General features: G+C 37.1%; 3 protein-coding genes across 5 annotated transcripts; 1 reads left to right on the plus strand and 2 right to left on the minus strand.

The window, feature by feature from the left end:
- Nucleotides 1-6: 6 nt before the first annotated feature.
- On the minus strand, nt 7-4,205 carry LOC105673632 (zinc metalloproteinase nas-4-like). Of its 2 annotated transcripts, none has more exons than XM_067359734.1 (4): nt 2,407-4,205; nt 1,741-2,046; nt 1,079-1,212; nt 7-621 (listed from the first exon to the last, which is right to left on the minus strand). In XM_067359734.1, the coding sequence occupies exons 1-4, from the start codon at nt 2,759-2,761 to the stop codon at nt 514-516; spliced, it is 903 nt and encodes a 300-aa protein (XP_067215835.1). In that variant the 5' UTR covers nt 2,762-4,205; the 3' UTR covers nt 7-513. The 2 variants fall into 2 exon arrangements, with proteins under 2 accessions (XP_067215835.1, XP_012224830.1); XM_012369407.2 differs by having other exon boundaries at nt 7-666.
- A 1,073-nt stretch (nt 4,206-5,278) lies between these two features.
- LOC105673481 (CXXC-type zinc finger protein 1-like) lies at nt 5,279-10,374 on the plus strand. Its single transcript, XM_067359717.1, has 6 exons — nt 5,279-5,668; nt 5,903-6,024; nt 6,134-6,224; nt 6,305-6,522; nt 6,643-7,219; nt 7,357-10,374. The coding sequence occupies exons 1-6, from the start codon at nt 5,639-5,641 to the stop codon at nt 7,870-7,872; spliced, it is 1,554 nt and encodes a 517-aa protein (XP_067215818.1). The 5' UTR covers nt 5,279-5,638; the 3' UTR covers nt 7,873-10,374.
- LOC105673538 (serine-rich adhesin for platelets) lies at nt 7,941-27,994 on the minus strand. Of its 2 annotated transcripts, XM_067359665.1 has the most exons (10): nt 26,098-27,994; nt 24,907-25,977; nt 20,549-20,662; nt 20,073-20,435; nt 19,639-19,917; nt 19,050-19,488; nt 18,376-18,828; nt 17,891-18,263; nt 15,954-17,686; nt 7,941-15,432 (listed from the first exon to the last, which is right to left on the minus strand). In XM_067359665.1, the coding sequence occupies exons 2-10, from the start codon at nt 25,264-25,266 to the stop codon at nt 15,362-15,364; spliced, it is 4,185 nt and encodes a 1,394-aa protein (XP_067215766.1). In that variant the 5' UTR covers nt 25,267-25,977; nt 26,098-27,994; the 3' UTR covers nt 7,941-15,361. The 2 variants fall into 2 exon arrangements, with proteins under 2 accessions (XP_067215766.1, XP_067215767.1); XM_067359666.1 differs by having other exon boundaries at nt 18,376-18,825; nt 24,907-27,994.
- Nucleotides 27,995-28,000: the final 6 nt, after the last annotated feature.

The following is a 28,000-nucleotide window of genomic DNA, read 5'->3' on the forward strand; positions in this document are numbered from 1 at the left end:
AATGCACTTATACATATATTATAATCTATAATTCTTAATACTTAAGATAGATACATTTATAATTACAATATACGATGATGACGACATTGATAGATAATAATACTGATCACTTTTGCCGTTATTGTTTTTAAGATCGCATTTTACGCTGGACATCAATAACGTCTTCAGTTTTACCTTCATAATCGGCTTTGCAGCCAAGTTACTAGCTATTTGAATTTTTCAACAATAGTCATTGTGTGAGAATATTCAAACAAACTTGATCCAGAAATACTTGACTCAAAGTGTAACTCTGGTAAAAATAATTATACAATAATCTGCGCTTCGTTGCAAATGTTCGCAAATTTCTAAGAAATAAGTCTCTAAAGAGACCTTTTTTTTTACTTTTCCTTGTACACGTATAAGATTAGACTAGACATTTCTTCATATTGCGCACAGATTTATGTCGGCGAATTCTAATTAAGAATTTTTTATATGTTAAATGCATTTTATTATCAAACCGGTTGTGTCCCGTCATCAGTACTGACTACGCCTACGTTTGCTGCACCTGTACATTCTCCTGATTTTCTGAATGTCCCTTTTGCTGAAGCCTTCTCTCTGCCCGAGTTCAACTTTGGCGTTACCCTGGAAGATTCCACCAATAAGATCCAAAATGCCACCGGGTTGTTCCTATAGATATGTACGCGTACAATGTCTCGTGTAATTTGCAAAATATACAGGGTATTTGATAATGCCAACACTTTTAATTATTTACTGTAAAATAAAATCAAACACGATCTAGCCGTGCGCAACGCGCTATCATTCGTCAATCGTTTTTAATACCTCAATTATTATTACGAAGATTGCAAAACGATAAAGGACTTTTTTGTTCAGTTTACCGCGCTCTGTACACATACGAGCGTTGGCACGAATGTTATCAAACGCTCTATATACATTTTTTTTTTTAATTAAATTGACAAATTAATACGTTTGCATAAGCCTTGTTAAATCATTCGAATAAGAATTGAATTGAAATAATGCAACAGACAACAAAACAGCTAAAATGCGGAAAATGTTTATGAAAGTATTACGAATCGCTTACTCTGGGCACTATAGTAGGTTGACCATTCTTGGAAAATGCCGTCGATGAGTAGTGCATCACACTACTATAATCGTAACCGACACCGAAAGCGTCGGTGGTTTCCCTGGAGGCTTTCTCGAAATTGCCACTGTGACCTAAATACATAATGCACACAATAAAGATAGAAGTTTATATTGTAGACAATAATTTCAGCCAATCATGCTAATTATTGCATCCACGACTGTAATAAAGATTTTTGCGGCATTTATTATTTATCAAGACTTAATTTATTAAAATTTGATTTCTTAAAGCAATCTAAATTTTCTAGATATTTTTAGGACTTGAATTATGTACTGGAAGCTGAAATATGCAAAAATATTGCCAACCACAATGAAGAGCATGCATTATTTTCATAGACTTTAAATTGAGGATTTAGTTACAAAGTTAGTCGACATTAGATATTAATAAATAACAAGAAATTATACGCCAATTAAATTTTTACTCGAAAGTATAGAGATATTTTTGCAATTAACAAAAATTCTTAGCTGAAAGAAATGACAGTTGTTAGAATAGAAAAACGTTTAAAGAGCAACGCGAAAAGCATTTCTAGAAAGCGTTTAGATTTAAGATTACATCATATCTTAAATAATTCTGTTATTCGACTAGAACGCAAAGATATATACCGTTCATAATATTCTGCCATTGAATGTACACGTAGCTATCTCGCTCGTATCTGCTCTGCTCGTGCAGAAAACCGACGGCATGCATCAGTTCGTGTATCACGGTGCCCTTTTTCGTCACGCAGCCGGGAACCTGAAGATTTACATCTTGTCGACCGCCAATTCTGCCCACGCTGCTCCAGCATCCAGTATTGCCCGCCGTAATCCTGATATAATCGTTTTCCTCGCCCGTGTACGGCTTGAATCTGATGCACGTATATTTGTGATAGTCGTCCATCGCGTCATATATGAGTCTCTGCTGCTGTGCATCTAAAGAGTGCAGTTTGAAACAAACAAAGAGATTACAGTCACATTCTGTACAATAAAAGACAGGCTTTTGATATCCGTGCTCAAGCAAATTTTTAAATATTCAAATTGTTAAATATCTTTAGCTAATCATTTGTAGTTTAACATTTGTATTTGAATAATCCAACAAAATCGCGAAATAAATCATTGATAATAATGCATTATTGTTTTAGTATGATTAAAGTTTTAGATTTTCACATAAATTTCTGTAGCTGCGTGTCTGAATTTTATGAAAAGAGAGAATTTACATTTGGCTTTTACTTGTCCGTCTCATATTCTGTTAATTTAAAATATCTATTTTATATTTGCATTGCAAATACTCACTAAAATAAGGACTGATCATAAAAGGAACAATGCCGTTAGGCCACCGCGCGGTGTCCGACTTGAGACCGTTCCTTCCGAAAACGGACGGAAACAGGATGTCACCCTCCACGTAGTTGCCTAATTCCTCGGGATTTACGTTCATACCCTCGTGCCACTGCGCGACCTTTAATCCGGTGTCGTTGTCCGGCAATCTGAAGAGCGATTCGCCGAGATGCTGCAGATGCGCGATCAGTCCGTCAGGACTGTCTACGGCGTTATCGAAGACGTCGCGACGACGGAGCGTCGGCCACGCCGTTGTTAACGTTGCCAGGACGAGTAGAATCCACGCGAAAATGCTCGACGATCGATTCGACATGATTATTAATTAATGGCCGAATTTATCCGCGATGCTGACGATGGACTGCGATACAGTGATCTAACCACTCGAATCGTTCTTGCTTTTTATACGCAGTATCGAAGAAACAGGTGCCCCACTCGCACCTATGGGCCCACCGTTTCCGTAGGAAGCGGCCCCGGAAATGATCGGGGTCATTTGTTGATAAACTTACGGAATAGCGACTACAGATTTGTGCCCGACCTCTTTCTCTCTTTCTCTCTCTCTCTCTCTTTCTCTTTCCTTTTCTGATACTTGGAAGACGCGATACCAAGATTCCGAGGCCGACGTCGTTGCGACTTTATACATGAGTCATTAATCCAACTGACACAGCGATTATTTTAGACCGTATTCTTAAAAGTTTTTTTTGTAATTTTAATGGCATATAGATTGATTATCTATATTGCTATCATTCGAATTTACGAAATGTGGTGTCGGTTTAGTGATGACACTCGCGTGTCATCACTAAAACACATAGTCGTCGTGGAAGCGTTTAATTAAAAGTCAATTGCGTTATTTATAAAACACATTATCTAGTTCCTAAGTGATTAAAATTTACTTTAATTTTAGAAAATCAATTCTTAAGGATTAAGATAAAAATTACATAATGGCAACCCAGGCAGTTGACATTGCCACTTGAAGTATCAAGTACGTCTACATGACTGGAGAATGGCGTTATTAGCACACCATTCTTTATGGCATCGAGATTAAAATTCTTCCGCATGGATCATTCACATGCAAATCCTGAACAAACATTTGTCATCGAAGAGCCTCGGCATGCGGCTCTTCGGAAGTACGATCTTAAATAGTCAAGGTCTCTCGCATAATATTGTGAGTTTAAGGTGGATAAGATTTAATGCAAAATACCATAAAGACATTAATATCGTCAAATATCGTATATTCTGTCGAAACAGTATTTCAGCAAACAAAGTATTTCAATACCGTGACAATTAATTCGTAGCAAAAATTAAACGACTTGAAAACAATTGACGATTACTTGTCCGATATTTTTGATTTCTGAGATCAGAAATTTTCGACTTTATAAATCTATTAAAAATGTAATATTTACATTTTTTAATTTACAGTTTTTAATTAGATTGAAGAAAGTATTATTTTTTTCAAACACTATGATGCATTTATAAAGCAAAGATGCTAAATAAATAAGTACAAGTAAGAGGAATTTACAATACAGTTTAAATAATAATGCAAATGATAAAAGGTCGTTTACGTTTCTTTATTATCAACGACAAAATTACACGAATATCTTATAGAGCTTCATTTTATGCACAGATAGGAAAATTACTTAAGTAGTTTGTTACAAAAATTCTAGTTTACTTTATCTAAAACCAGTTTGAAGCGTATCTAGTAGGAATTGTTAGGAACGCGTTAAAAGTAAATGTTAAAAACACATTTAAATAATTCCTTTTTCCTATTATGCTAGTGGTACGATAATGTCCAGCCGAAACAAATAAATTGATCCTTTCTGTAGATCATTTACTTACAAATTAGTATTTCCGGAGTTTATATTTACATAATATTTCTCAAACTTTGCTAGAATTAAATGCAATTATATTAAACGTATGAACTGTTAATGTTTTTAAAAAATAATGTTTTTAAAACACAATATATATTTCTATCTTTAAAACATATCTTCAACAAAATCAAATTCAAATTAAATTAGATTTGTTTAGATGACATGTTAGACATTATTTAGGCGCAGATGTGAACTATTACAGTTAAACGTCCAATATTGATTATTCTTATATACATAAGAACTGATTATTTTTGTCTACTTTTTAATGTGTTTTTTTTTAATCTTTTATTTTACTTTCTATTTTGCTTATTTATCTGTCTATTATCATTTATTACAATTTTTATTAAAAATTTAAATAGATTAGTATAAATTAGATTTTAATAAATAAATATATTTATTTATATTATCAGGTTTGTGCGTCTACGCGTAAACAATGTAAATTATGTCTAATATATTATACATATATTATATATATAAAGACGTTCTAAAAAATACTCTAAAAAAGATATCCTTAGGACATCCTAAAAATGTACTTAAAAAAGACATCTTTAAGACATTTTAATAACGTTCTAAAAAAGACGTCATTTTTAAATTTCTTTAACAATTTTGAATTTTGCAACAAAAACTTTCTAGATATTTTAAAAAAGACATTTAATTATTTAAGTATTTTACGCATCCTAACACTGTCAAAAGTAGCCCAAAAACAAAAATAAGTATGTAGAAAGATTAAGATTATCCGCTGGAACGGTCAGAAATATTCCATTTTAGCCAGGATTTTATGAAATTGTTAACAGGAGCACATGATGATATAGGAGCTCTACGAGACTACTAGTGCCGCCTTTTGTCAGCTGTTGCAACATAATGAAACCATTGATGGTAAGTGTGCTGATGATAAGTGTACCGATGTTAGGTGCATTGCAATGACGAGAGCACTGATTAAAAGATGGCACTAGTAGTCTCGTAGAGCTCCTATATCATCATGTGCTCCTGTTAACAATTTCATAAAATCCCGGCTAAAATGGAACATTTCTGACCATTAGAAAAGGAGACAGAAATAGTATGTCTGCTCTTTTCTAGTGTCCAAAGCAAGCCAAAGTGCAGAGCTCACATGTACATACGTGGCTTACGCATGTGTGCAGCATTCCCTCCCTAATGCTGCTTGCTGTTTGCATCTCACAGTCTCAAATCTGACGTCACTGCACCAAGCTGATGGTTTGATGCAATGGCCATGGCGATATTAGTAAAGCGCGTGTAAATAGTGTAAATCTTGCGAATTGATAGAAATATAATTTTCTTTTTACTTCAAGTGTATTACATACTTCATTATGGCTGATAAAAGACAACATAATTTATCGGTAACTATAAAAATTATATACACACAGCTATATTAAATTGAATATTGGATACTGTATTATATATTAAATAGAATTTTTATTAGCCTATAAATTGTGCCACGAGAATATTATCACAACATATCAAAATTAAATTGTCCATTTATTTTATACAATTCTTATAGATAAATTATAACAATTAAAATGTAATCTAACCTCTTTCCAAAAAGAAGCTTTAGATTAATTTTAATATTGCAGAAAGAAGAAATAGCCAAGCAGTTTATGCTGCCAGAAAGAAAAAGCAAAATTGCAACATTATTGAAACAAGATGGCCAGGCATATTGTATTTGTAGAAGTTCTGACAGTTCCCGTTTTATGATGTAAGTAAAATTCCTGAAATATTAATGTTTGAAATGACTGTATCATTTAAAATTTTTGTATCTACTTATTTGGCAGAAAATTACTCTTACTATTTTTCAATTATTTTAGAGGATGTGATGCCTGTGAAGAGTGGTACCATGGTGATTGCATAAACATAACTGAAAAAGATGCAAAACATATTAAACAATTTTTCTGTGTTGTAAGCATGATTTTTAACTTGTTTTCAATCAAATAATATATTTACTCTTTATTATTAATAATATAATTCACTATGTCCAGCGCTGTAGAGAAGAAGATCCCACTTTGATAACACGATACAAACCGCGTAGGACTGATCAAGATGACAGGAAGCATAAAAAATATGAGAAGGAAAGAGGATATCGATACGAATATGATGCACCTTATGATCCTAGTGTAGAAAAAAAGTCCTCAAAACGTTGCGGAGAATGTACAGGATGTCTACGTACAGAAAATTGTGGAAAATGTGACGCCTGCAGGTAAATACGTAAAAGATATAATTATGAAGATATAATTATGATATAATTATTTTTTGCGATTTGATTTAATTTGTGTTAAATGACTTGTTGTTAACTTTGTGTTAAATTTCACATATATAGACATCTGAAAAAATTCGGGCCTTCAACGCGACTAAAGCTCAGATGTATACAACGGACCTGTCGTGTATTGGGAGATCCGTTGAAACCTTCCAAGAGTCTTAATAAAGGAACAAAGTCGATCAAGAAGCGGAAGAGAGATTCGAGTAATGAGAGAAACGATCACTTGGAGCCGCCACGACACTGCTATGGACCCGCATGCACGAAACAATCACGGCCTGGCAGTAAATATTGTTCGGACGATTGCGGGTTAAAGCTGGCGACGAGTAGGATCTATCAGGTGCTACCACAGCGGATACAGGAATGGTCATTGACGGCGTGCATTGCTGAACAGAACAACAGGCGTGCCCTGGAATCGGTTAGAAAGCAACAACATGATGTCCGCAGGATATTGCAAGAACTGGAAAAAAGACACGTCGAGCTGGATCGCATCGTCGAGCGTGCGAAGCACGCGACTATCGATCCACAAGCAGAGGTGGATGACAATGACGATACGGAAAGTAGCATGTATTGTATCACGTGTGGCCACGAGATCCATTCGAGAACTGCTATTAAACATATGGAAAAGTGTTTCAATAAGGTATTGTAAAATATATATTGCGATAGAAAGACCATACAAAATGAATCACTCGAATGTAAAAGTATGGTTCATCGTATAACATAAAAATTAATATCTATTGTACACAATTAAAATATAATTCTTGTATTATTTTGCAGTACGAATCACAAGCGTCCTTCGGTTCAATCTTTAAAACGCGCATCGAAGGCCAGGTGATGTTCTGCGACTTTTATAATCCTGGGAACAGGACCTACTGCAAGCGACTTCGTGTCCTCTGTCCGGAGCACTGCAAGGATCCGAAAATCGGCGACACTGAAGTATGCGGTTGCCCATTGGTTACGAATGTGTTCGATGTTACGGGCGAATTCTGTCGCGCACCCAAAAAAAGCTGCGTGAAACATTACATGTGGGAGAAGTTGCGACGAGCGGAGATCGACATGGAGAGGGTGAGACAGTGGCTGAAGATCGACGAGCTCGTAGAGCAAGAGAGACAGATCCGTTCGAATATGGCGACGCGAGCCGGAGTACTGGCTTTAATGTTACACTCCACCTACAATCACGAATTGATGGAGCAAATGACGCAGGAACAAAGTAGAGAGCAATTGCAGGCGATGGAGGAAGAGCTGCAAAGAAGATACGGTTTACATCAGAAGGAGCAATGCATGGAGCAGTGATTTTTTTTTTTTTTTTTTTTTTTTTTTTTTTTTTTTTTTACTGTACATTTGTCATATGTATTTAACTGTCAATATTTCTACGTATATCAGGTCTGTATCTTTCAGTTGCACTTTTTCTTATTTTTTTCTTTACTCCCATCTTTCTCTGAAGATCGAATACATACAACTTGAAAATACAAGAACGAAAGTGTTTTATAGAATGAACCCTACTGTTACCACCGCAATATTCGTTCAGGACTGATTAAACGTAGCACGGTCGATAGTTTTCCTATTTAACAATTGCGTAGTTATCATCCGCGGACTCGGGACAAAACTGAAAAATTACATAAGGAGTTACACAAATGGTTTGTAGATGTATACTATAATATAATATGTATGTACCTGTTTTAGCATTAAGATTAAAATAATTAAAAGTAAACATTGTAAATCTTTGTGTCTGCCATTTTTTGAATAAACTTATATTATTTGTATCTTCAAAACGAAAACAGTTATCTGTGAGAAACATTATTTCCCAATATTCACTTTTGTTATAATCTATTTACACTTAATTGATTTATTTTCGAAATAATGAATTTTTCCAAATAATGGTGTTCAATAGATGGAGAGCAAGTTTTCTTTTTTTTGGTAATATCGTTATTATTTACATTATGGTATATCGAGACGCAGACGTCAGGATTTCACACATTCCGATAATTAATCGTTTCAACAAAAACCATTTATTCACAGATCGTAGCCTCTGCGGATGCAAAATAACACGCCAAACTAGCGATCTATCGCTTAGCTTCGGAAAATAATCGCGCAAAGCGCATAATATGGACATTGATTTTTCAGGAGAACCGCCTGTTTCGAATCGGTTCCTTAAACGCATTAATAACACAACACCATCGAAATCTTTTGCCGTCGGCATATTATTCTAAAATTATTATTAATTATTATAGAAAACTGTTATTTGGAAGTTACGTAAAATATTCAAGAGGTAATAATAAGATTACCATCCTCTGTCTAAAGAATTGAAATAATGCGATCTCAAGTACGTTATTGATAATTAACTCTTACACATAGATTATATATATATAACAAACATAATAACAAACTTATATTAACTTGCGATTCAACAATTAGGAACAAATATGTCAATGCAATGGCAGTACAAAGCTAATGCGATGTTTATAAATGTTCACAAATTATATATATAAATATGCAATATAGACTGTAATTATAATCGACATACAAATTGTAATAAAGTATCATTGTTTATTACTAGTACTGAGACACTCGCATACATAATAATATTGTTACGACAATGACATAACAGAACCGTGCGAGTGATCTCCATATTATTGCAAAAGAAAAAAAAAACAAAAAAACAAAAAAAATAAAAAACAAAAATAGGCCACAGTGAACTACCGAATTCTTACCTCGCAAAATTCGATTGTGCCAGAAACAAAATTTATGGTTTACAGATATGATTCGCTTTAAGGGATCGGTTAAAAACAGGCGACTTATCCGAATACGCGTGCCGGTCTCACGTGTACACATTGTATGTGCATGCGCTTTAAGGAAAAAGGATGAAATAGAACGACTCATTTATCACAGTATTGCACGCAAAGCTTGTACGAAATCGCAAGTAAGATAGCATAAAGGCCAAATGGCGACACTACATGCTTTCCTCTCAGTAATATAATGTTGTGTAATATACATTTGGGGAGTTCAGAATTTCCTCTTCTTTTTTGTAGAAGTAGTGAAATGTTTGTTTACTACTTTCTCGTCCTCTATTTCTCTCTCTCTCTCTCTCTCTCTTCCTCTGTCATTCTTTCTCTATCACTCTCACTCATACACTTCGGCATATTCTTTTTACATTCCATGGCAACAACTCCAAATGACTCCTCGCATCCATGGTCCATGATAATTTCAACGTATATCTGACAATATCATTAGTAATAAAATAATAAGTCATTATGTATGTGTGTGTATGTGTGTGTGGCTGGGTTGTGTGTGTGTTTGTATAATGTGTGTGCGCGTGCGTATGTGTGTGTGTGTGTGTGTGTGTGTGAATACATCACCTGAGAATAAATCGTGATATATCTTCGCTTCCTTCCTAACGTTTTCTGGTTTTCCAATTTTTTTCTTTTTTTCTTTTTTTTTCTTGTTTTTGACGTACACAATTTTTCCCCTCGCACAGTAATTAGCTTAACAATCCATCGTCGTTACGGATGTTACAAAAGAATATAGTAGCAAGCAATTTTTAACGTGTTCCCTCCTGCCTTGTCCGAATCAGTGCAGGGCGATTTTTTTCAAACAATTAAGTATTAATAGTTTAACAAGAACATTTTTACAAAATTTTCCAAAAAAAGTCAAGCTTCTTTAGATAGTTCTGAAACGCATTTTTCAATATTGGCAATGGATTGAGATATATCATTTACCAAGTCTCAAAAATCTCAAATCTCTTTTGGGAAATTTAGTAAAAAAAAAAAAAAAAAAAAAAAAAAAAATTGAAATTTTTATATATAGCACACAATTAAAATTACTCAAATAAAAACACGATTTTTCAAATTACGACTAAATGCATTAATTAAATGCATTAAAAAAACATCCAACACGTTTCTCCGAAGACGACGAAATGTTATCACGCAAGTTTTGATTTACCATTTCTCGGGGCAAAGCTCGTTGCGTCAATGATACAATCCAACAGACATCAAATACCATTGCTTATCATACTTTACATTCGCAAGAGAACTTTGGCAACAACACACTCGCGTTACAAGGTTTTTTTTGCAGCTGGATAGCACAGCCTTTCACACATACGCAAATCATAGCTTTGATATACACAGTCGCTCATAATTTCTCTTTCTTTCTCTCTCTCTCTCTCTCTCTTTCTTTCTCTCTCTCTCTCTCATTTATTCTCTTATTATTAATAGCGGCATTAATAATAATTCTAATTGGATAATTTTGCCGTAGTGTTGATAATAATACAATAGAGTTATATCATACAATATCGTATGTACAATACGAGAAGAATCGTTTCATATCGAATAACAAATTGTACAGCGGTAAGAGACTAACATCGAGGTTGTCGAGAACCTTTTTCCTTCCGGTACCGTTGCTTCTCGTCCTGTTCCGTCTCATCTCCCAAGTAATTACAATAACCGGCTGTAGCAGGTGAATATCGGCGGACATAGAAACTTTGCTTCTTACGCATATCGCTCCGCGAGCGAGCAACGCTCAATCAACGGTGGAATAATATAAACAGAGTAAACGAAAAGCCAACGCGCAGAAGCAAAAGAGTGAGACGAGATAAGGGAATTTGCGTTATTATTTACAACTCGAGCGTTTTTTTGTTTTTTTTTTTTTTTTTTTTTGTTAGAGAACACTCAAACGTTCACCAATCGATCGCGACTGTAAATGAATGGAGATGGATGCAAGATCGATATGAAAGAAAATAAACATATATTTATTTTTCTCATCGTAAACACTTATAAACGAAAACAGTATGGGGGAGGGGGGAGGGGCACATAGATTTATCTATAATGTAGCTTTGCTTCTTTTTTTTTTGTCGTTTTTCTCAAGCTGTGTCACTCTCGTTATCGTCGATCCCGATTACACGGTGATCAAAGACACTAAAGTAAGTTCCGGCTGGTCCGCGATAATGTCCACGCATTCGTCATATGTTCATTGAATGAAAGTCGTTCAGTAATTTTATCCCCTACATGTGCGACACAGGCTAGCATAGGTACCTCCCCACATTCGCTATTTACACTGTTAAATCGGTCCTGTCCTCTTCCTTTCTATTTTTCTCCCCTCCCGCTTAGGTTTCTCTCTCGCGAGCGCTGGAAAAAGAGAAAAGGTGGAAGGCAGGATCATTTAACAGTGCACACCTTGCGAACTCTTATCATTTGGCCATTTAAACCAGTCAATGGCACAGGTTGAGACTGCAGTTTGTTATTTTAAGGCGAATGGAGCACCCGACTCGTTCAGTATGGTTTTCGCATATCGGATTTTTAAAATAGCTCAAAAGAAGTATTACTCGTTTTTATTTTAATGATTCCGTCAAAGTGTGATACGGTGATACCGCATACAATTGTCATAAGTGGGTAGCCGAGTGTCTCGTGTATATAAAAATAAAGAAAAAAAAATCGGACAATTGGAATACTATATGAGGAAAAAATATTAAAAAAGTGCAAAAAAATTGTTTAAAATTCTCCCGGTCAAAAAAATAGAAAAATACCTTTTTTTTAATGACTTTTGGAATGCAATTTCAATATTGATAACGGAGCTAAATGTAAGACGTGATATTAGGAAAAAAAGGAGGTAACTCTAAAAAACATGTGGGCACGTGTAAATGTCTGGTATAGTCAATATAACGTACGAACGTTTCACAAAATTGTTTTAAAACAAAAATAAAGAAAAAAAAGAAAAAAAAGAAAAAAACCAACATACCGGGATCTTTCGTCATATTCGCAACAAATATTTCAGCTGATTATACTTTTTTCGAGTTACTCTCCGATATGCGTCACATGATGCTTGCGTCGTACAATTAAATAATCTCAATTTCTCAATTATCTCGAAAGCTGTACTTCCAGCTGGACTATTTCCTACGTACTGGACAAAAATGAGAAGTCTCAACAGAGCACGGTATCTTTTTTTTGTCGTTTTTACACAATTTTGATATCTTCGCAAAGAAAAAACGATATATAACAAACTTTACCAATCCTAATTCATTAATAATTAACTCTCGCGTTAATACTAAATAGACAGTACACTTTCATGCTTTCATATGAAACTTATCCATGATAATTTTACTTTATCATTACCTATAAAGGCGATAAGTTTCAACGACACTTCACTCATTCTTATCTCGACGTATGAGACTGCTGTACGAACATTGCTTTGAATAATACGTTATGCAACCACGTTTTTATACGAGAATAATCATTTTCAATATAGAGTATATTCTCACATTCTTGCTTCAATAATAAGAAGCAGTACCATAAAACAAATTGAAAAATATAACTAAAACTACTAGTTTAAACGCAAAATGATTAACACTTAATATTTAATCTGTTTAGTACTTGGAGCAAAATATGCAGACCATAAATATAGCCTGAGATTACGGAGTTCGTAGACTTACATTTAAAAATTGTGTATTTTAACATTTAAAAGTCGTATTATACTTAGGCTCAATTTTTAGGCATTTACAGGCATACAAATATAAAAGATACGATTATATATCTTTTCTACTGTTTCCAGTTAACTTATAGTCAATTTAAAAGATTAAATTTGTCACTATATGTAGAATAGAGCACTAGAATCTTTGATAACTCTGTAAATGTTGATTTTAGCGAAAAATTCGCACAGCTCGAAGAAAGCAATATAACGCATTAATAATAATAAAGTTAACTCAAGCAAATGAAAGATTATCGTCATAAAAATGCATGTATTTTTGACAAAGTTCAGAAAAGAATGCGGAAATGTATCCAAGTCCAACGTTGACAATATTTTTCAAAATTTATTAATTTATCATTAATAGATTAATAATAAATTTTTAAATTCAAAATACAAGTCAGATAAACGTCGCTTGAAGACAATTCATTCAAGACAGTTGAATTTGTTTCATCATTAATTAAATGTTCTATAATTTTTATTGCAAAACGAAATTAATTTTGACTTACAAGATTGAAGAGTCTTAAAATTTTAAAAATTACCAGAGATAAAATTTAAATCATTCATCATCGTACGACCTTCTTCGAATTATACAATATTTATCTGAAACATTTTTCACTAAAATAAAATCAATGTTTGCAGAGTTATCGAATTAACTCCATTCTGTGCACATTTCTTCATGTACACATGTACTGAAAGTATGAACCAGCATATACGCTTTCATATACATACACATGCATTTTATTGAAAAAGTGACAATATTTTTTTTATTTACGCCTGTAAATAATGCCACGAAAAAAGACAAAGACCCCAAATTTTTTATTCTCAGAAGAACAATATACTAAAAAGATTGCATTTTGAAAATGAGTAGATTATCGTTTGTAAGCTACGATAAGATTCGATAAGAAAAAACGAAAACTTAGGAACTAGGAAAGTACTTCGCGTATACAACTTTATAAAAGTCAAGTTACATTTAATGAGCAAATGATACGCATTAATGCACACAAATTATCCTTGTGCACTTTCGGAACAACGCCCACTCCTACAATGATCGCAAGTCGCATTCAACAGCAGCATGTCAAGTCGAACAAAATTCAACTTTCCATCTTCCGCATGAATCTTTTGCAACATGCGTTCATTGTACACACGGGCTTTTACGTATCAAAAATTATATCGGTTAATCGGTCATTTTTTCTACGAAATCTGGAATAATAAGAGATTATGTAACATTATAGATAATAACATGTAAGCGAGGGGCAGTTAATATTGTCAGTGATTCGTAAATGTAATATAAAGTCTATTTGAACGCATCCTCTCGTTTAAATTCTAAATAATCATTCAAACATGCTACGAACATGTCATGCGAAAGTATGCGCGCCAAAGTTATAGCATTATTATTCACGTGAAATGCCATCAATTTGGAATAACTTCCGCTTAGAGCCCCTAGAAAGTTCAAAGATATTTTGACGCGATAATATATTGTGATCGAACAGCAGTCTCACTTTCATCAACCGATTGAAGAAACTCTACACGAAATTATACACACATTCACACCATCCGTATTTTTACTGATCACAAGCAAGTATCTCCTTATAATTATCATTACAAATAATTATTAGTTATTTATTAAATAAGCAAGTCTGTGTAAAAATTTAGCGTTTTGCGATACATTCCGCATTCTATCTTCACAGACATTTGACCAGATTTTGAGCTTTGACATTTTCAAAACTCAGTTTAGGGAGTTTTTTTAGAATGCCAGGCTATAGTACATACAAGTCCATTTTGTCAGCCCCAAATAATTTTCACTGACATACCACAGTCACACAGGCTACGTCCACCTGTAATATGTGCATTCAGAAAGAATTTCACCATTGAAAATCCTATTTTTATTTTTTTCTTTTTCGACCAATGTCGCTAATTGTCAATACTGCAGTTTTACGACACTGTCAACAGTGTGTGAGAAATTTACGCAAGCACATTGTACATTGGAATATACACTTTACCCTTCTGCTCTCTGTTTTCCCACTGTTTTTGGTGACTGATTTATATGTACATTGCTATTATTATCTCTTGAGGCACACTTCGCACCGCTTAGCTTCACTAATCTCGCACAAGTCAGCGTTTGACTCAAAGAAGACAGATAATTTCGTCACGAGCGAACTTTACGCCCGTGCTCGAAAGAAGCAACTGTGCACGCAACACGTAAAAGTATTTGATCTCGTGTATCAACGAGACACTCATCGAACTAGCTATTTGTAATGGAAGTAATTTACCAGTACAAAAGTTACTGTTACTGCTTATTTCCTTCGGCGCGTCGACAATTTTCACTTCACTGTCCACTGTAAAATTGTATGCGGCCAGTCGCAGTCACGGGCATTTCTCTCATGACTGCATCCCACGCTGTTAACAGAAATTAAATAATTAAGAGGGCAATGGAATAAATAAATAACTTGATTAAAGAACTGCTGGAGGGTGTTTGCTCAAACCTTGAAAACCAAATTTTTCAAATAGCTTAAAATTTCAGGCAAAAATAAAGTATTTTTTACATGCAAACCGAAAGATTTATACCAAAAACAATCACATAATTTTGAAAATTGAATTGATTAGTAGCTCATGGCAACGCCAACAGTGTAAAACATCAAAAAAATCCCTTGTCTGGAGTAATTTAGTGCTCAAATTTCCTTACTAAATAATTAAAAAAAGCTAAACAATATATTTTTTCTGTTTTTAGTTCCTCAATTTGGAACAAGTTTGTCCATTAAAATTTCAAAATAAAAAAAGTACTGGAAAAAAATAAAAGATTAATTGACCAGTCATAAAATAAACGCAAATTTTTCAAAGACATCTTCAACAATAATCTCTAATACAGCGATACAAAACTTGTTCTAAATTGTGATACGGCATTATGTGCGGTGTCTTACCCAAGCCGACGAACGACACAATCTTATCGTGGTTGTACGTCTGCACGTTCAGCTCTTCCTCGGGCGCTACGTAAAGCATAGAGAAGTCTTCCTTCGGCGGATGGAATTTCTCCATGATTCCGGGTGGCGGTGGAGGCGGCGGTGGAAGATACGTGGGCGGCGGAAATCGGGTCGTAGGATAGCTCATGTACGGCAGTGGTTGCATCATGACCGGATGCACAGGCGTCACGTGAGCGTTTGTCGGCGTCACATGAGCGCTCGGTGGTTGCATGTGATAACCGGACGAGAACTTGTCATATCTCACGGATTTCTCGGCGAATAACGGCGGATTCCTCTCGTAGTTGTTAGGCGGCGGTTTGTTCACGAGCGGCGGCACAGCTGGAGAAAAAGCGGGGCTTGTCGATGTCACTGGAGTCTCCTCGTTGCCGTTGTCCTCCGAAAGCAACAGTTCGTTTATCTCAAAGCCAAACGTAAGCTCCGTCGGCAGGTTGTTATTCTTGGCGATATCCGAGGAAGTTTCGTCCAGCAAGATCACCGCAGGTCTGGGAGTGGAATTCTTCGTCGGCTGTGTCTCCGTAGACGGCTTTTGCGACTGATCCTTATCGGACTGTGTACTCTGCGATTTCGTTTTCTTGTTCTCCACGTCCTGCGGATTATTATCTTGCTTCGGATTATTTTGCGTCTGACAAACTACTACTTTCGCCACATCATGCTTCATCGCGATATTCTGATGTTCTTTCACAACCTTCGCTGTCCTCGGATCGCTATAGATTGTTTTGTTGTTGCCAGGCTCGGTTTCGATGCTTTGCGACTCTTGCGCAGGTTTTATGACTTTCAATTTCTGCGCGTCCGCGCTGTCGTGCGACGCGGTTGTCAGATTCGCTCTGCTCTCAGACTGTGGAACATCGATACTGTGCGCCTTCTTAACCACCTCATCGTGATAAGGCTTTTTACTATGTTGTTCTTCGTACGAACTCTGAGTTTGTACATTTTGATTACTGTGTATATAATTTCTACGAGAGCGAGGATTGTTAGCTCTCGAATGCGTAAGAGAATCTTTATTGTTGACAGTGCAGTTGGTATTATTATCGGCATCGACTGGACTATAATTCATCGTTGTATTAATGTTACTCAGTTTTGGCGTCACGACGTTTGTACTCGCGGTACTCTCATTTAAATTTGCATTGTAATTGCTGCAAGTCGCATGCTTCTGTTCCTGCTGCGTTAGGCTTTCATGCATCTTTTCGATGTCTTGCACGTATTTAAATACTTGCATGTTTTTATTAATGGCTTCCTCTTGATCCTCGGCCTTTTTTCTGTCCGACGAACTTTTCATTTTCAAAGTCGGCGAAAGTGGCTTTTCGAAGACCAGACTCAAACTCGCTGCCGCATGATTCGTTTGGGCCAAGTTCTGTTGCTGCTTCACTTTCTTCTCCGTATGCTGTATCTCGTCTAGGCTCGGGTAATAATCTTGAGGCACTTTGTCCGGCTCCGAATAAGTCTTTGGCGGAACACTGGGCCACGATGCTGTGTTCAGCATGCTGCATGGACCGATGGCGGACATGTTTAGATTGTGTGATATATTAATGGTGGCCATGCGCGCTATGTCCGCGTAACTCGCTTGCGGAGTACCGCCCGACGACGTCGCGACTTTGGACAAATTGTGCTTCGAGGTGTTTGACGTAACCGGCAACGAATGGACCGAATCCAAGTCGCTACTATCCGACTTGTCACTGCAAAGAACAATTGAATATTTTATATTATTTTTCTGTCTAAAGCTAGCGGCACACGGTGCGATTTTTCATGCTGGATCGCATGCGAAAAACTACTAGAAATGCACTGTACAACATTTTTAGTAATTTACTAGATCTTCTAGCACAGAAAATCGCACCGCGTGGCAGAACTTGTGAATCGAATGGTTGATCTTTCAATTTTACCTTGGAGGCATACTGCTCGCTGATTTTCTTCGGAGTTCGGGAGAGAGCGGTGTCCTGTAATCGTTAGAGAATCCCCTGGAATTCTGCAGATACGATGCTGATGTCGTGAGATTTTGCGCTCTGCCGCCACTGGAGCTCCTTCTCTGTTTCTTGCTCTTCTTTTTCTTCGTAACCACCAAAAACTCCGTCTCGTGTTCCGGTTCTGCATTAATCTTCTTGTTGGAATTACGGCGACCGGCATAATCTTCCCCAGTGTCGTTGCAATATATCGATTGACCTTCCTCTGTTCCCCACGATCGCCTGTCGCCTCGACTATCAACCGCTGCGTCTCCAGTGCTTCTTTGTTTCGGGCGTCGTAACGCCACATTCACACCTATCATCCAGATAAAAATGTTAGAAAAACTAGATATTGAAGATATATAAATATTAGAAAAGATATGTGATCAATTATATGCAAAAGCGCTGAATATAAATAAAAGGCATACCATGTTGGCTAGATATGCTGCTCGCTCCACTGGAACTGACGCTCTTCTCCATCGTGAGATCCTCCAATTTTGTCTTGGAAATTTCTTCCAAAGAATTAGACTTCTGCAGCTTGGAGGGTAACTGTTCCCTTTTTGCATCTTTTTCTCTAGTTCTCGGTTTTGTGCCAGAACTGGTCTTCACTCTAACGGGATTGCTGGTCTTTCCTTTCTTGTTTTTGGATTCTTTATTCTCAATAAAGTTAATCAGACTGTCGATATCCTCGTTACGATGACCCTCGACATTTTCAGCGTTATAAACTTTGACATTATGTTCCTGAGTGTGTTTCCTCCTTGGCTTCTTTCGCTCGCCGTTGTAAGTCTGCACTGCGTTTCCGTTTTCGTCCAACGATTTCTTTTCTCCCGACACGGATGGATCCTTCATTGTGATGTGCTGCGTCGTGTACCTGGGGCCTTCTGTGCACAATCCACGTACTTCAGTTTATAATCAATGATTCTATTAACTTTGAAAATGAATAAAAACGCACATGCATTTAAATATTTTTTTTATAATATAATCTTTGAATATATAAAAGTTTAATATACATCGCTATATATATATATATATATATATATATATATATATATATATATATATATATCGCATATAATATACATGCATTAATATGTAATTTTACCCATTGTTATATTCTGCGTTTGCCAAGACGTTGGCATCACAGAACACAAACTCGGCACGATCTTGCTCTGGGTAGTGCTAGAACTGTTGGAGCCTCCTATAGCATATTTTATACTGTTGTGTGGTTGGAATGACAAAGCCCCCGTCACCTCTGTACCATTAACGGACATTTTTGATTTCTCTTGCTTCTGATCACGAAGAGAGAAATCTACAGCAGAGTCCACAGGAGTTTGTTGAGTTTGTTGAGTTTGTTGAGTTTGTTGAGTTTGTTGAATTTGTTGATGTGCTAAGTCTATAGTTGCCCGTGTGACATAATGGATAGGTTTACGCGGTTCAATAATTTTCATTTCAGTTCCCTCATCGTTTTCGGTGTCTAATGAACGTGGTCTCTGAACTCCGCTTGCTGTAGACCCAACATTTCTCTCACTGATAGCACCTACCTGTAACACATGAGAAAGAATATCTCTTATTTCATTTACCTAGCCTTTTCGTCTTCATTAAAGTCTTTAATAAGTTCTTAAAAAATTAAAAAAAAAAAAAAAAAAAAAACAATTTTTCCAATGTCTAATATTACTTAACACAAATGATACCTCAACATCGCCCAAATCGATCACCATGTAATCTGATTTATATTCCGGGGGTGGATTATCTGATTCCAGCATCTCATTTGTTCCGTATTTTACTTTACTAAGTTTTTTCTCTCTTATTTCAGATTCTGCCTCTCCTAAACTAGCAGTGTCTCTTTTCGAGTCTTTCTTCTCTTTTTCTTTTTCTTCCTTCTTTGTACTGGTATATGATGGTTTGTCTAAAGATTTGGATTTTTCCTTATTGGTCCAATCGTATGCCGATCGCTCTTCACAGAAACTCCGCTTTACAAACAGATGAAAAAAATTGCTAATAAGCTATTCAAAATCTCATAATGTAAACATTTCTCAAAGGTATTTTTCATACGACTTATCATTATTAATAAAACAAACATTTTGTTTAAATATTGGAAAGATACATCAAATTTAATTATAAATACCTTCTTGTCGAATATTAGATCTAGATTGGCCAAAGAAGCAAGGCTATGTGACGCATTTACATTCGATGGTAATGATCCACCTTCCCTCTGTCTAGCAGAGACACTAGGTCCTGTATATTTCTTGTTCTTTCTCCTACTGCTTCCGTAAGTATGACACGAACTAGATGTCAGATAAGCAAAGCTACTATCGAACTCTGAAGCAAGAGGTTGAGCTAAATTTTGCAATGATCCACCATGTGTCAAACGCTCGGAAACGGATTCCCGCTTATGTCTTCTACGATTTGAACCAGGGAGACAACGTGAATTAGATATTACCCTACGTCCTTCCTCGGTCTCATCTGCTTCTGCTTCTTGTAAAAGTTCCTAGAAAGCAGATGCTCTGTATATTTGCTCTTTAACGCTCTTAAATAGTGTCATGTTTATATTTTATGTTTTTAACAGTTTACAAGTAGTGTTGTTTCAAAAACTATAGATACCTTAAAGAGATTAGATTTGCCCTCTCGATCTTTAGGGCACTTGTATGTTATAGCTTCATCCAGCAAAGCACGTAATTCACCCTCATTTAACGCAGACAGAGTTGCTGGTTCTTCCTAAAAATGAGAACAACTGAAAAAATTACGCCATTTATGCAAAGTTGCAGAAATTGCACCATGTTGATTATATTTTTATAAAATTTTCTCAACTTGTTTAATATTAAAGTGGATACATTTTCAATGACACGACGGTGATCGTCGGAGAGTCCGAATTTCTTACAGAGTCATGCGCGAAAGACACGAGAACAAAGAGGTCGACGAAGGCGACGAATAACGAACGATTTACTGCGTAGATCGACGACCGTCGTCGAGGGTGATGCAAATAATGCGAGGAGTTCGAAACGTTGCCATCCGTGAGATCGATAGCGCACTAGCGATTACGCTAATTAAAACGCGAGCGAGCAAACAAGGCGACGAGAAATATCGAGGTGACTTACGAGAGACGGCGGAAAGAAATCTGCTGGGCAATGCCGGCACGGAATTTATATTTTTAGAGAACACACACGGCCGGGTCTTGCTCTCTCTCTGGCCGCACGCACTCGCAACTCGCTCTCTTCACCGCCGCTTTGCGGTCGTGTTCGCTGCGCTGTCGGTTTTCAGCACGCGAACGAACGAATGTCGCGCGTCCCGGCACGTGTCACCGATGCCCGAAGTGCGGATACAACGCGTCGTCGTCGACGTACAGCCGGTGGAAACGTCGGCGATGCGGCGAGAACGTGTCCCGGTTTTTGAAAGCTACTGTGACGAGCGGGCGCGGCGCGCTCTTCCCAGCATGGCCGCCGCCATTATACTGAAAGCACGGCCAGGAGTGTAAGAAGGCCGAAGGCGCCACACCAGGGGCTTCCTCGACATCCTTTCCTATTTGTGTTCTAACAAGGAACACAAATTAACGCACACGTGGATTTCCCTCTGGAACATTTTTCATCGTGCGATTCAAGATCGTCTTTCGTTCGCTTTTCAAATACTACACAGATTTGTGCAAATTACCAAAGAAAAAAAATCTTTCCCTTAATTAGCGATTACGAACTTGAGCCGTATGTATTTTAAATATGAGATTGGACTGCGAAAATCGGAAATCAATTTGCGTTTCTCGTCAGAAAGCACAATCTGTGCTTTCATAATCCAATCTTGTATCCAATATCTTCTCAAGTACTTCAACATGCCAGGTAAATTTATAATTTTTATTTGACAGTTATAAATATACAGCATTTTGGAAGCATGTTAAAGACGATTTTGACTAAAAACCGTTCCAGAAATAGACTTGTGGGGAAAGCAACTACATAAATAAATTGTATATTCAAAAAGCAACGATTAAATGCTTTTCGCAAAATAAATCTGATTAATATAAAGTTGAAATTGTACACAATCATCTCTCTTTCGCAATATTCGATAAATCGCGAGCGTCAAGAATAGAAGAACAAGATAAAAATAAAGAATGCATTTTAATTCTAATCAATGATAAGATTGAGAAATTGATTAGAACGATAGTTTCAGTGAATCAGTTCTCGATCAATAGATACACGAAAATAAATCTTGTGCGATGTCACGTTCACATTGTGTAAACAAAAACAAGAATCAGCATCCGCAATGATGAAATCTCATTGTCATAAATGAAATGGAACATTCTTTTAGCGGTGATTGTGCGTGTGTATTCAGTTTGTGTTTCGAAAATAATACTATTATTTGAAATTGAGAGAATGAGGCGGATTTAACTCCAAGTAAGTGCGTTAACGTCGTGAACTTTTGGCTTTATTGAACTTTCTGACAATGCAAGAAACGCCTAGAGTATACCTTTCTTCTGACTAATTGTTTAAAGATGCACTGTCACATTCGCAATGCAAACAGTAGTTTAGTACTCAATTGTCTAATACTCAGATATAGTAACTCGAGAAATATCATTAATGTCAGAAATGCAAGGACACTGTGTTGTGTCTCAAATATGTCAAGTCAAGCAATAAGATGTGTTATCAAAATAATAACGTAACTAATAAGAAACGTTCGCGATATCGTACTGCAGTCACTTTGGTTTTATCGTCTATGAATCACGTTGGATTACTGCAGTTCAATATCGCCAATATCGTTTAATGCTGAGTCGAAAATAATAAAAAGTTCGTAAGAAATATTTCCACCAAATTGATATCTATACGATATAAATTCAATGTGTACAAGATGTTTGCGTGAATAGAGATGCAAATCAACAAATCGTACGTTCATCTTTTATAATGAGATAATAGAAATCGCTATTGCGTAAGAACAATAAGAATTTTGAATTATACATGAATATTTCTGAGTAATAAAGCTAACATAGAGGCGAATCAAGTGACAAATAGTTATATTTTTCTCAATCAGAATAAGTGAATCTTTATATCTACTGTGTAATAATCGAGCAATTAACGTTTGTGCTTAACAAACGTATAAAAAAATAGGTGAAAAGGGAACAAATAACAAAATAGAAAAATAAGATACAAGACTAATTACTATGAATAAACTATGCAATAATTAACGAGCAAAAATGATAGATGATGATGTAGAAAAGGATGAGGCCGCTTCTTTTGATAAATAGTTTACAGTTATAAATAGGCTATTAGTCATAAATATGATGTAGCAAGCAAATATTTAACAATAACAAATATTCATTCTCAATATGTCAAGTATGTAAAGCGACACGCTGTTTGTGAGTTTAATTCGTGTATTTGTCTCGTATTTATCGTGTCTTAATTCACCTTTAACTTGAAACTACTAAAATTCAAATTCAGATGTGTAGTATAAATACATGTTAATTAATTACTAATGTAATGATCAAAGTGCCTATTTAAAAAACTACTAATTTATCGCATCTCTAATTAATTTTAAAATTAGGAATATATCAACTCACATTACATAGCGCCTTCGTAAAATACATTTAAAACATTGCAAAGATATACCGAAATTCTTATTCAACTGCTTTAAGACATCGCAAACAAGTGTGCATACGTATCTCTACTAGTATAATTTTTTAAGCACAATAGCTCTGAGGTTTGATTCTTATTGTTATTACGCAATATTTGTAAGTCAGCAATCAAATTCCTAATTGGCGACCTTTTTGTTTGCGATCAAGTTGCTTAACTGATTGAAAAAAAAATCGCATGAACTAATCGAACGCTGAAAAGGGGTATCGAGAACACACGTTTGTGCGACGCGTCCTCGCTCTACCGAGGGTCAGTACGACCATTTCAGGAGTGTAACCAAGCGTGTCCTTAAATCGCGATAAAAACTGGCACAAAATGCGTTTTTCTAATAAAAATAATGACCTTTCAATATAATTTGAAGATTTAAAGACCGATAGAGAACACGAACTTTTTATTATTTCTCAAACCTTTTTTCATTACGCTATACAAGCTTTCATTAAAATGAGAAAAGCTAAATGTATGTAAAATCCTTACATTTTTTAAATAAAATTGATCGTACTATCGAAATAATGGTATTTTTCTGATGTTCTCTTCTGAAAGACAAATTACTAGTTAGAAGAGAACAATCTAGTTTATTAATGATGTATAATTACCATCAATGACACAAATAAATCGATCATTATTCACGAGAGAAATCATAATTCAGTTTTACTGAAAATCAAACAAATGAATCAATCGCTTGACTGGTTTGATTACATAACATATAGATTGTGTTCAATATCTAAAAGCAAGAAAAACAAGAACGAAAATAAAAAAAATTATTGTCGAGTGTCGTCCACGTCATTGCACTTTGTTATGAATGTTACTCTTATGCAATGAGTTTTTCACGCTAATGAAAATTATGTACTAATGCCTATTTTTTATGCCCATTAACATTCTACTAATACCTAAACAATACTTAAGTTGCCTTTTTATTGATTGCTAAGTTATTAATTTCAACCATTTTCTAATCTTCTATCTAATTACTTATTAATTTTTAGCACTTATCATCAGTGCTTATATATAGCATCACAGTCCTTATATACAGCATCTGACAAGCATCTGACAATGTAAAAATAAAAAATGTTTTCGAAATTTGATCAAGAAGTTGAATTTCTGAATTGTTGATCAAGTATCTGAATTGTCACAATTTTATACACCATGTCCTCAACGGTTTATACCTTGGAATTAGATAATGAGATGCAATAGGATATTCTAGATGATTGACCGTAATCTTAAAATGTCGCAGAGCATTTTGCGAGCCTGTTCCTATTTTGTAAAATATACGTGACAATTTTAGTGTAAAAAAACAATATTCCTGCCGAGACTTGGTATTTGGATTCGATTCTTCGATGCGACCGCCGCGATGCTCACCTGTTTGCTGTCGGTGCCGTTGCTCGGCGGCGAGCTTTGGTTGATCGAATCGATGCTAGTGGCAAAATTAGCTGGAGCGATCTCGATGTTCGAACTTTGTTCCGTAACGATGACGGCGGCGGCGGCGGCAGAAGCAACGACGGAATCGTTGTTGCTATTATTGCTGCTATCGGTCGTTGTAACATCAATATTCTCCGCATTGACAACGATGTCAGCGGTGGCGGCGGTGGCGGTGGTGGCGGCGGCGGTAGCAGTTTGATCGCTCTCGGCAATTTTGTCAGGAGCTACCGGTTCCTGGCGATGTTCCGGCCCTGGGGCCATTTTGATCGAAATTGACAGCGCGGTATCCGCCGTGCTCATGGCTCTCTTCTCACCATCCCTTTTTGTCTCTCCTTCTTGTTCTCTACCCCTCAAGGGCTATTGAACCTCGAAAGGATTGCTCTTAAATTCGACGATCCGTGCCGCATTGAAGATGCCGCGTTGCACTGGCAATTTTCAATCAAACAAATGCGACATGCTTAGACTACGATGGTTGTACCGAACCAGTTGTACCGACGTCAAGCCCGATTAATTCGGTCTTTTCTTTCTGTCTTTCGTTTATAAGTACAATTATAACCTAAAGAAACGGGCGGCCAGTTGCTAATCTAGGTGTTAATATAGAAAGAGCCGATAAGTCACTAATGTAGGAGTTGCTAATTTAAAATAGGACTGCGAATTGCTAGTCCAGGAATTGTTAATCTAGGAAAGTACCTTGGTTTAATTAATGCCAGAATTATTCTTAGAGTTTCATGTACACTGTCTCGATGCAACCCGATGCGGAATCTTCATGAAAAAATGCTTATACGGCTTGACGCGCGCGACCAGAGCAACGAAAATGACTACGTTCCTCGGCGTTGATAGTTAGTCAAGAAGTTTCTTGCAGAGTCACGTTATTCGCAATTTGAGATTCTGCCGCCTTCCTAGGTGTTGTCTATGAGACTGGATGATCAATTACAGTTGACGAATACTCGACTATATACTCAAGGACACTGATCTCTCGCAACTTTGAGGTTAGCCTGAGCGGGCTGTCAACTGAAAATTATTTTACGTGCGTAAAATATGCGGAAGAAATTCTAAGAGCACTGAAAGTGAATGTTCCTTCGCGAATGCGAATATGATCGAGCGAATGTTCACTCAGGAGACACAACTTACGTAAACGCGACTGTTGACGGTCACATGTCAAATTCGAACGATTGACGTGTCGCTGGCGGATGAACCCAACCGTGTCTTTCCTTCTCTCTCTCTCTCTCTCTCTCTACTTGTCGCACGTCGCAAATCCAACTTTTGGGAATATGGATTTCCTATTTCCTCGAAATCAGCGGAGAGGGAGGAGCTCCTCAAATGTCACTGTTGCATTTATCGATATTTTCTCTGCAAAGTAGAGGCTCGACTTAGCAGCATCATTTCCAAGTTCTATAACGCATTGCGTATGCGTGCATGCGTATGTGCGTACGTGTGCACATACGCAAGCACGAATGCTCTCCGGGGGAGGCTTCGTAGCGAGAATCTTGACGATCGAGATACGGTGACACGTAAAACCGTCCGATTTTGGTGTTACAGCGCGGTGATGTTGACAATCGCCACCGCGCCACCGCGGCTAGCAATCATCGATTCAAAATGGCCGTAGCCGCTGCGCAGGAACAATCGAATGTACACGTCCGAATGCCCGTCCAAATGTGTCAGAATGGTTCGAAGAAAAGTCCATCCGCAAAGATCCCGCGGACAAGATGCTGCACACCGCGCGACTCGCTCTCACCCGCACATAAACACATACACGCACTCGCGCACGTATACACGCACGTATCTCACGTCACTTGCTTCCTTTGGTCGCGCGCACGGGGAAGCTTGACAAACGAACTCATCGTCGTCGCCGGCGCCGCAATATGCGAGCACGGCACGACCGGATGTCTCACGGAACAGATGCCGTCGGCATAGTAGGTGCCATAGTATTTGCTCGAGACGTGAGAGCAAAGTCAACTTCGCAGAGCGCGGACGTGTGTTCGTCAATTGGCGTATCGTACAAGCGTTCCAGGATCGGGCGCCGGATTATCGATCGCGTAACATCGCCTTTTCCTTGGGCGGTTGGTTTCTTACGTCAATTTTAAACGAACTCTATGAAATTCGCGCAATTCTGTCACGCGAAAACGGAATGACTTCAACTGTCGTGGGACAACAACGACACGTCGTAAATTTGCTGCACAGTGGGCGAACGCGCGACAGCTACGCAAACCCACCCGAAACTCCAATTACACCAGTCACAAGACGAGATAAGTACGTGTGCGGACGCGAACAAGTCCGCGACAGGCCCGTTCGAAGGACCGCGATCCTTCACCAAGCGATGCCGTCCGCTCGCGCGCAGACGAATATCTCTGGGAAAAGCCGAGGCGGACGCCGCTATACGCGGACACTTTCCCGTCGCGACACAATAAGAAGCGAAATCCTTGCTTTTGCGCAGAGGAACGGCGCGGCGGACCAGCCGCTTGGCCTCCGAAAATGTCGTCTGTCGAGCAGGTGTGTGTCCGTTTGACAGAGTGCCCCCAACGGCACTTCTGTCCATTCCGGTCAAAAAACAGGCACCGATATATCAAATTTCCAACTTTGCATCATGTATCTACATGCATCTTCTTAGCTTTAAGTGCTGAAAATGCGACAAAGTATAACTGAGAGAAATCTAACTCCGAAATGCTTGACAGGAAATGTGCAAGGCGCAAGCGAATTGTGTTACGATAGTCTTCAACCATAGATAAAATAAATATAGATTGCACATTCCCTACCTTACGCCGAAGTGCATTGTTATTAATTACGCCCTACTATTTTTCCCTATTATTTTTACTCTCATGTGTGAGAGAAAAAACACTGTTTTCAAAGCTTTCTTTCTCTTTTAAATTCCGTACTGTACAGAATAGCGTAAGCAGGCACGCGCCATGAAGGTCGATAAATCTCGAAGTAGTGCGAGTTTGCAATATCGACGTTGCTAATTTTATTTCTATTGGGCGCTTTCCGGCAAGAAACGTAAATCAACTTTCGGACGGTTTTCATAGCTCGATATTATATT

This window comes from Linepithema humile, chromosome 7 (genome assembly GCF_040581485.1).
Source record: "Linepithema humile isolate Giens D197 chromosome 7, Lhum_UNIL_v1.0, whole genome shotgun sequence".
NCBI classification, from domain to species: domain Eukaryota; kingdom Metazoa; phylum Arthropoda; class Insecta; order Hymenoptera; family Formicidae; genus Linepithema; species Linepithema humile.